Consider the following 14,432-nt stretch of genomic DNA (forward strand, 5'->3'; position numbering starts at 1 on the left):
TTTATCTACAATATAACCGTCCTCGCTTCTCCTTACCCACATAATGGAAACTACAGAGAAAAGCCTTCAGGGGGATTACAGCTTCTTAAAGCAAACTTGTCAGTTTTAATTCAGGTTAGGTGCCTGCATAATACAAACAATCAGGAAGGAACCAAATCAGTTCCTTACAGATGTTGATAATTCACATGTAGTAATTTGCTTGGGCAAACACACTTAACTTTCATACGGATTCATTCTACAGACACATAATACATGTAATGAGATGGTCATCTATAAATATACATAGATATATGTATCCCAGTATATATACATATATATGTATTACCTTATATACATATTTTAATATCTATATTTCAAATGGGTAATGTAGACAGTTCTCAATAAATGGACTGATAAAATTCATGCCTGATGGAGAACTGCACTGTTTTTTGTCAGTATGTCAGCAGAATATATAAGCCTATATATGTATTCATCCATGTACATCCACATACACTTAATGTATGTATGCATCATATATATATATGTGTAACAGAGCATACAAATCTATGTATAGCATTTGAGTAGTGATGTGACAAACATTAGACACATTGCATTAAGTGCTTAGCTGGGAATAACCTTGGTTTTGGCCTCACAAATCTTCTCCTTTTCTAAGCTACATACTTCATATCTGGAGCATGTGGAAGCATCTTACCTTGCTTCCATTTTCTCTTGCCTCCCGTTCCATCTTGAGATCAGAAATTAGGAGAGTCTTGTATTTGTTCTTTCCATTACTGCTGTGATCATCTAGTCTGTATTCTGAAGTCAGCTGAGCAGAGAGGGGACTGTCACTCAGGTTCAGAGGCTGCTCATCCTGCTCCAGATTTGTTTTGCCATTACTGTTGGTTTCTGCCATCTCCCTGCAGTGTGTTCCCCCTGAAGCATTGGAACTGTGTCCCACGGTCTCATTGCCATTAAAACTCTCTGCGGCTGAATCATCTATTAAAAAATATATATTTTCAGTCACATGCCACATCATCATCTCTGTCCAATTCAAACATAATTTATACCTTCACAAAGTTTTTCAAAATAGAATGAAAATGGTTTATGTTACTAGCACCAGTACATTTCTGCAAAATGTGCATACGCACTCCTCCATATTTTCAAGTAAAAACTTTATGTAAATCCATTAAATATTACTAAGTAAAGGGAAATTATCTGGGCTGACACCTTAGTGTCACTGTGTATACAAACGATAAGTATCACAAAGGATTTTTAGGGACAAAGTGACAAAGTCTGCCTTAATCCATCTGTCTGTCCATATGTCTATGGATCTATTTAGATTCTTATACCATGCTCATTACTGCAATATTGCATATTTCTGAAATCAACAGAGATGCACATGGTACTGAGAGAGAATCTAGTTCTCAGGTTTTAAGGGTGCAGAGCAGCATATGTCATATCCATAAACATCCCCTTGAACAGATAAGATGTAAAAACATCTGACATATTCACCACTGGCAGTAGAGATTATACTCGAAAAGTTAACTCCAAAACAAAGATCCTCTCTGCATTTTGTTCAGGAGCTCATTCACTTTGCTCATTCATTGTGTATCATAATATATTTTAAAATACTGCTCAATAAAGGATTAAATTATCAACCTGAATGTTAAATCTGAAAACTCTGGATGTGGTGTTGTCACCCATAAGATTTTACAGCTGAAATGTATGATTAACATGTGTCTTCACATGCTTATGGGTTTGTGTATCCCATGTTTATCAGCACTGGAATTTGCCATCTGTGCTACTACTCAGACCTTCTTTACTTCTAAACAACCTTTTGGCCAATGGGCTATCTATTAAAAAAAATTATCCTGCAATGGATTAAATGGCAGCAGAATTTGGGCCTCAATTTGCTCACTTGTTCTCTAAAGCACCTCTTTTTTGGCAATTTACGTGGTTTTGCTAATGGTGCAAGCACCTGCCCAGGGCTCTACAAGCCTATGCTTATTGCAGACAGTGAAGCTGGAAACAAAACTGGGGGGTTAGCAGCCAGAAATGTGTACAGATTGAAACTGGAGATACATGATGAGATGGACCTTAATATATTAGTACTTTAATATACCATCTGCTTTCAGGTCCTCCTAAACAACTTCCATGGAAAACAAACAAACACATTTATATACATGTGGAATTTTAAAAAAATTAGGACACATTCTTTAAAGGATATGCTCAGAAATACTCATGCTTGAAACTACATGATTAATCAAATTGTTGACTCTCCATCATTAATACAGTAAAAAATGACCATTCACTGCCCCCAGATCAGAATTTAAGAAGTGAAGAAAATATTGTATAAATGGGTAATGATCTAATTCAATTAAGTACTTAGAAAGTCACAGACAAGCCATCATACATCAGTGGCTTGCTTGCTGTACTCATCCAACACTTTTATGTCATAAACTGAACAGGACTGGGCACACATTCTGAATATATTTTTTTAAATTGCTTTGTTTTGTAAACCTGTAAAAAAAATCTAGTTTCATGAAAAGGCATAATAAAAATCATAATTAAAAGGCTTTTATTTAAGGAACACTTTATGGTTTTACCAAATGCTTTATAATTAATGGTTGCAATAAAAAATAAAGCTATGTTTTGGTATGTACCGCTTCTACACTACCTCTTACAAATACAAACGTATATACAATAAAAAACATAACATTCCTAGAATAAGACTTGTAAATGTGTACACTAACCCAACTTGCAACAAAGCAATGGATTTGTTCTGATTTAAAAACATGGGGCTACTTGAGGATTTCCGCTATATAAATGAATAAGGTGAGCAGGATTTATCCTTAATAAACTTTCTATCATGTCCTGAGATTTATGTCTTACAGGTCATAACACAATAAAAAGGTTAAAATTCTAAACGCAGTTTCAGAAATAAATATGCCATTTTATTATTCTGCACTAGAAAATGGCTTTCTAATAGAATCATAGAATGGTTGAAGTTGGGAGGGACTTTAAAGATCATCTAGTTCCAACCCCTCTGGCATGGACAGGGACACCTCCCACTAGACCAGGCTGCTCAAAGCCCCATCCAGCCTGGCCTTGAACACTTCCAGGGATGGGGCATCCACAGCTTCCCTGGGCAACCTGTTCCAGTGCCTCACCACCCTCACAGTAAAGAATACAGGATCTTTAATTTTTTAAAGACAATAGTCATATTTACAACTCATTTTAAAAGTTCGGAAATATCAGAAAGAAATACAGATTTCTTTATTTAAGAAAGAAACACTTTCGTTACCACTGATTCATATTTAAGACTGTTAACAGATAATTGGTTTCTTGATTATCAGTTTAACAAGTGACAGTTAGTTTCAAATTAATTAAATCAATTACTGGATCAGTAACTGAGTGAGGGATGCTCCTCCCTTTGAAGGGCTGCGAAAATTCCCTGCTGTTGGGAGTGAAGAGAGAGACAAGTGAGTAACCAGAGGACGTAAAGAGCCATCTAAAATCTGGGGGCACTGCCTACTCTGCAGCGCACAAGCCTGATCCCTAGCAAACTTCTGTGTGCCGGCACCCAAGTGTCCTGGGTTGCAGAGGAGACACTACAAGGACACAGATGGATAAATGAGAATGATGGAGTAGGAAGGGAGCTGTGCCTAGAGCCAGATCCAGGAACAACCAAGTCCAAAGCAAAGCTGTTAGTTTTGGCTTGGAATCATAAGCAATAATGCTTTTATTTCTTTTTTTCTTTTTTTTTTTTTCCCTCTGAGCGATGAATGCTTGACAACTAAAACTTACACGTCTGAGAATGTTACAATGCAAATGAAAAAAAAAATAGATCTTTTATACTTGTTCTATTGAAAAAATCCCTATGCTGAGTAAATGTGATCGAGCATTATAATACTTTGAAACAATAATACAGTATTTACATGATTTTGGCTTTGCTTAGCAAATGCTTAGTTACTTGATGGTAAATCTCAGTTTGTACTGTGAAGTTAAATACCTGCTTTTACAGTCATTGAACCTTGCTTGTTAGAAATGGAAAGTATTGTCTGTCGGGATAATATTCAGGAGAATGGATACAGTGGCTATAAATCACACTTTTGCCAAGTAAACATAAATATGTATTGCCATAAAAGAGACCAAGAAAAAGTAGTGGTTTTGCGCTGATAGTTCTTTACAGATGTTACCAAGGTAACTAAATTACAAGGTTTAGTACATTTCTCATCCCTGGGCAGCTGGTCTGTTTTTGCCAAGAATAAGGCTACTCCAAAGCAAGAGCTTCTGAGGTATCAGAAACATAGACCGCATCAGGAATAATTGGGTTTGAGGGAAAAGGCAGGAGGGCCCAGCCCAGGAGAGCAAAAGCACGTTCACCCTTGGACATGGGCAGCCACAGCCCCAACACAACCTGCTGGGCCCAGCTGCCCCGCTCCTGGGGCCCTGGCAGCACACGCGGCTGCAGCAAAGCTGCCAAGGGGCAAGGCTGGTTTCATGGAGACCTGTCCCTCAGATCACACTCCTTGGGGAGCGGGAGGTGAGATCCAAGCTCCTCACTGCACCTGGCACAGCTGGCGAGCCGGGGCCTGGGTAGGGACCTGCAGTTTGCTTGCACAGTTTTCTCACCTTTGTTTATCACAACACCTCAGCAACAATAAACTGCTAACGATGAAAGCCTGTTCTCTTACTAAGTATTTTTTTCCTCCATCGTGCAGAGGCATGGTGTCTTGGGGAGAGCTGTGTGCAGTCCCAGGGCAGCCAAGGCTTTGCCCAGGAATGGCCGCCGGCGAGTGTTTCTCCGGGGCAGCTTGCCAACGGCTCCTCTTTCGGGACAAGGACACCACTAATGGCAGGCACCGAGGGGTAGAGGCCAGAGGCCCATCCCTGGGGCAGCGGAGAAGGCTGCGGCGGCGCAGCTGGGGAACATGGTGGCACTCCTGGGACCCGCTGACATCATGGTGGCCGTTGGGGGTGGGCCAGGCCCAGCCCAGCCTCTGCCCCTCGCCGGAGACCCCGCAGAGGCCAGGCCCACCCCGTGGCAGCCACCATTAAACCACGTCAGGGCTGCCCTCCCGCAGGAGGCTGAGCAAACCACAGCAGCCCTCCACGAGTTCACCGGGGCACCCACGCCAGCCGGCGGCCACTCCAGGCTCTCTTCCCATGGCTGATGAAGGGGAAAATAAAACTCCATCACAACTAGCCTACGTCTGGGTACTTGGTACCGATCCCACCACTGATGCAAGGTCAGCGCGTTTGCAAAACAGGACTCGTCTGAACCACCACTGCAGGGCAGGTTTTACGGGAAGACCTCCAGGGAAGCACGGCACAGGCACTGGGAGCTAAGAGGGGAGGGAGCAGAGGGCAGTCACGAAAGAGGCTGTGGGACAAGCTCATGTCTTCATCACCTCCCAGGGCCGCTTCACTTCTCAAAAACAGGCAGCTGGTGCCTCAGCTACACAGAGATCCCCCTCCAGGGATTAAAGAGCATCACCCCTCAGAGAAAGACTCCAAGAGCAGAGGGAAGGTTCCTTTGGATTGGGCAGCAGCCGCCTTCTTGCTGAAGCAAGGCGCATTCTCCAGGCTTAGCCATGGACTTCTCACTCATGGACTGATATTTCTTAAACCTACTGGTGCCAAGACCACCTTCTCCCTCCTTGCACAGAGCTCCACCCCGATCCCCTGCTCTGACCAACACCCTGTGGGCACCTTCAGTCCAAGTACTCTCCATGTCAGGGGTAATTCTCAAAACAAGAATTGCAGTAATTTTCCTACTTCAAGTTAGTTTCTTACTATTCATCACATTGCATTAGAACTTCCAGCTCATCCTTGAGGCCAACTAGATACAAAGTGACACCAGCTTTGTTTTGTTTTTGCAGACTTGAGAAGTCTGGGGTCCTGCCTGAGAACTTTCTGGGCTCATTGCAGCCACCACTGTGTTAGCTTCTCCCCCTGCTTTTGAAGGAAATTTGGAAATGGTAGAAGAAAAGACAAAGCCACAGAAAGCCCAAGCAAACAGATGCTCTGAATATGAGTTTCGATCCTCAGAACTGTTGCAACCTTCGTCTCAGTTATCTGCCACAGACATTCGCATTATCATGGCCTAAACTTGTGCCAAAACCCAGTTTCTCTGTATTTAACGCCTTGGATTCTGCAAGATGATTTCCATGACAGTTGATGGTTTAAGGACACTCTGATTTAGAGAAGGAAACTAGATCTTAATTTAGAGGATTATGTTCTCCTACCAATGTCTAGATTTATGAATGGGCAAACAACAGATATTGCTAGAATTAGAGATTCTTCAGTTACATGTTAAAATACAGTTCTTGAACACAGAGAGAACTGTCTTCAGACCAGACACATCAAATGCTCAACACTGTTCTCCGTCAGAGTGCGTTCTTAAAGGAAAGCAAGTTGAAGTGTGCACCAAATCTGGCTGGAATAAAAAGTCCTTCAAACACCAGTTTTCTGAGAGCACAAATTTAAGATATGAACTCTGATATAAGCATCACAGAAGTACTGTGAATGTCAAATCAAGGTACATATACACAACTGTCACTTGTCTACGTGAGAGAAAAATCTCCAGATATTTTAAAGGATCTCTTTCATTACTCTTAGCAATTGATTTCTAACTCTAAATCACAGAGACTTTTCATATTCCTTGCAGGTAAGTTAGGAAGGAGTCAACAAGCCATTCTACATAAAGACAGATCTCTGAATAAATCCTCTCCCTCTGTCAAATTAACTCTCAGGCTAGAATTCAATTAATATTTACAGTATGCTTAAATAGTTTATACAGCTAAGATTTCAGCTACCTGAAACTTACTGCATATTTTACTAGTCAGTAATCCATAGTGCCGGCCTTCAGCTCTAACAGCAGCAGTGTGGCACAGTCCCATAACCATACAGCCACATGGAAGCTCAGATCTGCTGAAAGGACAGACGCGGTGATGGGTCAGGGAGCTGAGGAACCCTCTCATTAACACTAAGAATGAAGCAAGAGCCCCATGATACCAAAGTAGCTCTAACACAGCTCCCTTTTTTGCCATGAAGCAAAGCAGATGATAGCCTACTTAGAAAGCAGACAAAAAACAAGGGAAAGGCAATTAACCTTACAGCATCTTTGGCTCTTTTGAGACTTTCTGACTATATGAGGGCATTGCACAAACCAAAATCATTCCTGGTGGTAATGAGTCCGATTAATCACAGCAAATGAACAAGGCAATTGTTGGACCCACTTTGTTGATCCTGCTCTAAGAAGTGGAGATGGGAGAGGGGCGCATATGCCGCCCAAACAGACACCGATGCCTACAGACCCCAAGGCAGCATGCACACAGGTTAAACAAACACTTGAGTGAGTTGCCTGTTGACAGAGCACCTCTGAGAGCCACAGTTACTGTAAGATGGGTAACTGTTCTTTCTAAAAGGAGAATGCTGGCTGTGAATGAGTTGAGTGGGATGAGTGAGACTGAAGCTGCTGGCTCTGCAAGTGCAGGCTGTCATAAAACCCACTCTTAAAAATTGTCTACCAAAGTCCTGTATGATGAAAGTTACTTTAATCTCTTTGGGCCAGATACTACCAGCCGAGGTTGCTAAACACCACCTTACACCCTTAGCAATCTGATTCATTTGAACATAATCACTTGCAAGAAACAGTGCTGCAGACAAGAGAGTGACAGACTCCAGACCAGTTTTGAGTTACTATGCTGTCCTCTTTAACCTTTGGCTTCAATATTGCATATGCTTTATTTTTCCTATGTTAAAATACAACGCTAATGAAAATAATATGCTACATAAGCAAACATTTAAAACTAAATTAGTTACAATCCTTCGGTAATTCCACAAACCCAAGACATGCTACCAAACCTTCCTAACAGGAGCTATTGGAAAAAATGCTCTACTGGTGGCAACTGACAGCAGGCAGTTTTGGGAGAGGAACACCATGAATCAGACAAAAGGTGGTGTACAGTGCTGACTCACGAAAACTTCTGTAATACAAAATAATTATAGAGAATTTTCTAAATGAACTGATAAAAAGGCGAGGTCACATTTCACTCCCACCACTTTTTACAATGACCGTTTAATACCAATTTGTCACAGTTATGTATTCGGTTATGCTTCATTTACATTACAAGTCATGTTTCAAACACAAGTTCAATACATAACTTAAAAGCCAGTCAAAATCAACTATATCTATTCATCTTCTCCATTCCCTTTCATATTATGATAAAGAACAGTGATTGAATTAATGGAGGTACAAAGGTGATTTCAGACCCTCTATTATTCCCCATTCCATAAAGCATAAGAATGGCCATAGTTGGTCAGATCAAAAATCCATTAAGTCCAATATCCTCTCTCCAGCAGTGGCTATTAGGAGATGCTTAGGGAAGAGAATAAGGCAAGCATATACAATTCTTCCTGCTACGGCTTGCTGAGCCCTTAATAATTTTCAGCTCAAGGTCTTTCTGAGCTGGATGTGGTTTCTAGCAATATACTGATGCTCAAAAGATTTCTTTTCCATTCAAATGTCTAGTCTCTCTTTGAACCTGCAAAACCTCAAGCACCCTTCTCTGCTCCTCCAAAAAGTTAATGCCACTATTTCTGTTTCCACTTAAATGTCAGTATTGTGTCAAGGCAACAAGGAACAGGAATTAAGAGGCGGGCAAGAGCCTTTCCAGAGGACAGGAGCGAGACGATGTGCACAGAGCTCAGTCCCTTCATTCACAATGATACTGCCTTTGCTCCATGACAAGAATATGTATTAACTGTCCTCTTTGGCTAACCTTACTAACGTTAACAACCTTTCCTCTCCTTTTGATACGTGTAACTTTCCTGATGTGGTTGGCTTCTGTGAATTCAGCTATGGAACTTGCTGCATGGAAATTTGAACCTGGAAAGTCCCTCAGTTTCAATGCGATGCCAATCAATGAATCCCTCACTGTTTTTTTCAGTGGTGGAGGAATAGGTTAGGAGCTACTTCATAGGATCACTCACTGCACATGTTTATGAAAAGAAAATGGAACAAAGCAAACTACAAAACTTATCCTTAGCATTGTCAACAAAAGAACAGTAAATTTTATAGGTTTAATATATACATGCACATACACTGTGGAATCAGCATTAGCCATCTGTAAATCGTGCTTCACTATTAAACAACCTCCCCAGTAATTCACAATCTTTCCATGGATAAATGTCTCTTCTTGTTGGAGGCACAAAACAGGCAGATATTTTATTCAACTACAACATTAAACAACAAAATAGTGAAAAACTGCCACTCCATGACATCAGCAACTATCAGAAAAATAATACTGCCCCGTCAGTTACAGTGTTATAGAAAAGCTCATTTATAAAGCTTCATGACTGATTGCATGCTCACTTGCCTGCAGAGCTACTGTCCTTGCATATATATAACAAGGACATGAAGCAGAATGGCTATGAGGAGGGCACTGCACATGTAAATAACCAATTGAATCTCACTGGGTGCACAGTAGTCTTATCACTATGCATCGAGTTTGTACTTGAGCTTTGGCATTTCCACTTCAAAAGACGCAGCCCTCACTGCCTCTGGGGAGAAAAATCTCTGGTTTTCCCTTTACTCTGGAGAAACCTCTAGGGTGCTTTTTGTGCCAAAGGCTCTATCAAGCAGTTTTTAATACAGAAAACCTGCAATTCTTCTAAAAGCCTTTATGCTGTGTATGGGATCAACTGAATGTCTCAATGTCATCTAGCATTGAGAATTGTGGCTTAGAGCTTCATCTCTGGACAAGCGTTGCAGGAACAAGTTCTCAGCCCAATAACATATGAGTGATACCAGAGGTATTGCTTTATACTCATCGCAAACAGGACTCCAGACTTCAGAGTAGTTCGTTGATATGAAGCTAGGAACTAAGGAAAGCTGGGAGACACGCAGGCAAGCAGGCTCAGGACAGACTAACTCTGACTTTTGAGATGCACTGAAATTCCAACTATGGCCCAAACACATCAGCCACAAAGACATTTGAGACAGCAACATGTTAAGAAAAGGAGAAATGTGAAGCCTTTTCCTTAAAGTAAAAAGAGGTAACCTCAGAGAGCTTACCTTCTTCTCTTTCTTGCCCAGCCTGGAAGAGGATTATGCTGCTCTAGCTGGAGGCACCAGCTGCTGCCATTCCTGGAGGCAAGAAGAATCTGGTGCTGTGCCAGCAATAGTCAAAAGAGTAACATGTAAATTCATGTTTGGTGCCTGAATGTCTACCCAAACAGGGATGAAAGGAATTATGTTAAACTTAATCTGCCACTTGGACCAAGTGCATATGTCTGATGTCGTATTTTACTTCATCAGGACTTGCCAGAAGACAAAAGCAAAGATCTGCAGACTGGATGCCCCAAATACTGGCATTTTTAATAAAGCCCCTTAAAGTCTAAAATTTAGCCTACCAACTTTAGTGTGTTGAGAGGGTTCACGCAATGATGTCGGTCTGTGCTTCCTTCTGGAAGGGTGAAGCCCTGAGCGCAAGCAAGACAAATGATCTCCTGACAGCTCTGCACCCCTCAGCAAACCGCTGCCTGCAGCAAGGCTGTAGAGGAGGACAACCTAAGGCTCATTATATTATTATATTTCCCACCATTTTCACGGTTTTTTTTTCTAGTTTTCATTGGGTAATGTTGGTAAAATCAGCTGGTTTTAGCAAAAGATTTGGTTTTCACTCTAGAACAATTCTGTCACATCCTTTCCAATCAGTTCTCTCCACTCACATTAACACAATTCAGCAGAGAGTAAAATACGTGCCTCTAATATTCACATACTGAAATTCAGTTTAAAAATAGGTAATAAACATGTAATTGGGAAGAACTAGACATACGTGGTATAGGAAGTAGGAACCTACAGCCTTTGTACTTCATTGCAGTTCTAGCATTATCAACAGTGAACTAAAACTTCTTCTATACATTAGGAAAGTGGATGTTAGTGAATCTCAGGAGTCAGAACACTAAATATCAAAATTTAGGACTCCATTAGGGTTGTTGGTTCCTTATTTAATGACTGTGATGTAATTAATGTTTTTGCCAAGACGGAGTCTCAGTGAGTCAAGTGTAGGATTCCGTTACAGATAAACTGTAAGTTTAGAAATTCGATGAAGAATTCCAGAGCTTGGAAAGGTGTGATTACAAACTTGAGCAAATAAGCATGTTTGAGGGATACAAATTACACGCCCCTTTTCAATTCAGTTCGCTTTTTTTTCTGTCACTTTAAAATGTTTAAGAATGTCCATGGTAGCATGTACATTACTGTTTCCTGATTTGAGCATGCCTTGAGTAACTATAGTGAGCGGTCTCCTCACTGCTTGAATGAAAACAGTATTCTGCGCACACAGGGCAACACTCGATAATAAACTTTATGGTCTTTCTCTATCTGGAAAGCAATCAATTGTGAATGTTATATCCATTACGCCTTCCCAATCTTATCTTTCACTTTATCAAGTGAAAGTTAAAAATATTCAGCATCTACAAAGGCTAAGCACCAGCCTAAACACAAGCAAAAGAATGCAAAAGGTGACAACAGTCACCAATGCTAAGGAAGCTGTACCTGAACACAAAAATATTGCCATTGAGGTAAAGGACATAAGCATACTGGGAGTCTCCCTAGCATGTTGATTACAATTATAAGCATCAAACAAAAGGGAGAATAATAAACAGTGCTGATGATTGGCCTCTTCTTGATCAGTCTGAAAAACCTCCCTCACGTAGTGAATGCCAAAACTGACATAAGAGATGTACAGACACTATCATATGCAAGGCAAGGCATTAGAATCAGCTTGGAAGTTTACAACAGTTACTATTTTTTCCTAATAAAAAATCGCATGGGCTAAGACAGCAGAATCTTGAGTCATGCAATGTAACTTTGGTTGAAAAAGGACAGATTTTCAAGCTCTATTCACAAACATCCATGATTTGAGATCTTTGCCAACAACTGGGTGATAGCTGGCAGAAGACAGCAGACTTCCCATGACCTATTAATACTACAGCAAGGTCTCTTCTGCCTTCATTAAAGTCACCACTTTTAAATCCCAACTGCCTCATAACACTACAGATAGACACCTTGACTTCCAATCTGACTGGCAAAATTAAAACAGGCTTTTTCCTTTTCAGAAATTATTCTTGGCAAAAATAAAACATGCTCTTTCATTTTCAGAAATTATTTCAGCACAGACATCAAAGTCAATAATGTTTTTTACAATTCCCAAAATATAGCTGACCATTTGGTCACATATTATCTAAAAATAGACAATAATACGAGGTATCTGAAGACAAAAAAAGAGTGATTTTGCTAGATGGTCTGTCAGCACAATATCTCTGGCAAATCAAGTAACTATGATTCAATGCCCAGAAACTTCATAAAGCCCAAAGGATCTGATAGATAGTTCCGGCATATCCACTTCTACTCCTCACCAGAGCTGTGGACTTGAAATTTTCACTGTCAAGCGACCTGACTAAGCAAGAATCTCTTGTTTTGAACTTTCCCTCCCACTGAAATGCAGTGGACTGTTCTTGGATGGGGAACAGAGCAAGTATGAGAGGGTGCATTGAACAAAAGTGTAAATGAAAGATGGAAAAACTTGAAAATTATTTGCGCTTTAAAACTTTTGCATGAAGACTACCATTTTACAGTTCCTTTCTGAGAAGCTAACACCAACAGAAACACTACAATTTCTTGGACATAATACTATTTTAGTAACTTTCAAAAATTTTCTTTTCACTAGAGGCAGTCAGTTTGCCCTTGCTGAAACCTCGCTGAGTGCTAATCTCAAAACCAGATTACTCAACAAGGCCAGAAAGTAGAGGAAACAGAATACCTCCCTTCAGAGAAAATCCATGAACTGGTTTGCAGTTCTTTGCAGGCTGGAGAGATTTCTTAAGAAATAAAATAATTAGTCCACATTTTGAATTCACTTAAAGGCTTCTGGTAGCCCAGCAGGGTTCAGCAACAGGGCAGCCCACACACAGAGAATTTGCAGCACGTGCTTCTTCTGTGCTTTACAGTATTGATGAGGTACCATTACGAATGAAATTTAAGAATGTTTTAATCACAGTGAATCAGTCCTGTGCTCACTAAAATTCCAACAACCATCTATGTACAGATTGTTGTTAAAGGTCAGACCACTAGAAAGGGTAAGAATAAAACTACACCAAAGAGCCCAACTGTAATACCTACTTGTCCTCCTTATAATATGGTATTGGCTAAGGGTGAAGAGCAGAGTAAAATGATGAGACATGACCATTTGCTGAGCTGTCCCAACAGATCTGTGTGTAGAAACTGGCAGGCTGCTCCTGGTAAATCAAGCATCCTGCCCACAGATGATGTTTTCTGTTGCAAAATTTAGCTAGGGGAGGAAGGGGGATCCTAGAGCAAGAGCACTCACAGAAATGCTTGGTGTTATTTTGAATAACAAAATAAAGGACAATGATATTGTAAAATACACTACATAATTTGCTTTCCCTTTACAATCTCTAAACAAGTTTATTTGGCCCCTGATAAACTTTTTATTTTGAAGGGATCATCATTGTATAGCTACTTTAATCTAATTGAAATGCACATTAGAAACAGAAACAGCTGTATGACAAACAGCTGTATGGTAAACCTGTTCTTAAGCTTCCAGAGAAGTTAGAAAATATAGAGTGTTTGCAAAAAACAACGAAGAGAATGAGAAACACTTGCTGATAATCTTTCTCCTGCTTAAATAATCTGTAAATGCCCATCAAAACAACAGAATCCTGGGAAATTCTTTCAAATCCCTGTCCATTTCTTTGCAATTCTTATCATCACCTTCATAAAGTCATCACCTGCCTTCCTAATTCTGAAGGAACAGTGTTTTCCAGAAGCTTATTTTAAAATTCTTAGAAGCAGAACATGGATCCGAAGCTGGGTTTGATGACAGAATAAGCTTATTCTCTCATTGGATCAAGCAGAGAATTTATGCGTGCTGCAAAGTGGAACACATGGTGTCAATCTTGATCATTAATAGAATGTTATTTACAATAACTATTAAAATCTTGGTGGGCTGTTATCTTTTATATCCAGTGCAAAAGCAAACAGTAACACCGATACTCCACAGCATGAAATGCCTAGTGTGCCCTCTTTCCAAAAGCAGCAAATTTTCCAAAAAGCATCAGATTTTTCCTTCTCTGCAATTGCAAATAACTGCCATCAGAAGAAATAATACAAACCAATGCAACAATAACAAAAAAATAACCTAAGTGAAAGCTGGCAATGGTAAATGCACTCTGAGCCAACCTATTAATTGCACTTCAAACACAAATTAGGATGGGAAAGCTTGTAGCAGAGGGCAACTATAGGTGCTCCAGATACAACAGCTTCTGAGACTCCTCCTTATTCTGCATATAGGAATCAACAGAAAATTTCAGAGCTAGATATTTAATGGGTCCAAAAATTACAATACAATCTGGGTAAG

The 14,432-nt window shown here is 40.3% G+C and overlaps 1 protein-coding gene across 5 annotated transcripts in view; it reads right to left on the bottom strand.

Moving 5' to 3' along the window:
- Positions 1–14,432, bottom strand: part of NOL4 (nucleolar protein 4) — a 196,057-nt gene that overhangs the window by 81,985 nt on the left and 99,640 nt on the right. For all 5 annotated transcript variants that reach the window (XM_063326797.1, XM_063326798.1, XM_063326796.1 and 2 more), the window contains one exon: positions 692–975. In XM_063326797.1, coding sequence (XP_063182867.1) covers positions 692–975 — 284 coding nt within the window. The remainder of the gene's footprint in view (positions 1–691; positions 976–14,432) is intronic.

Source organism: Chroicocephalus ridibundus, chromosome 2, assembly GCF_963924245.1.
Source record: "Chroicocephalus ridibundus chromosome 2, bChrRid1.1, whole genome shotgun sequence".
NCBI classification, from domain to species: domain Eukaryota; kingdom Metazoa; phylum Chordata; class Aves; order Charadriiformes; family Laridae; genus Chroicocephalus; species Chroicocephalus ridibundus.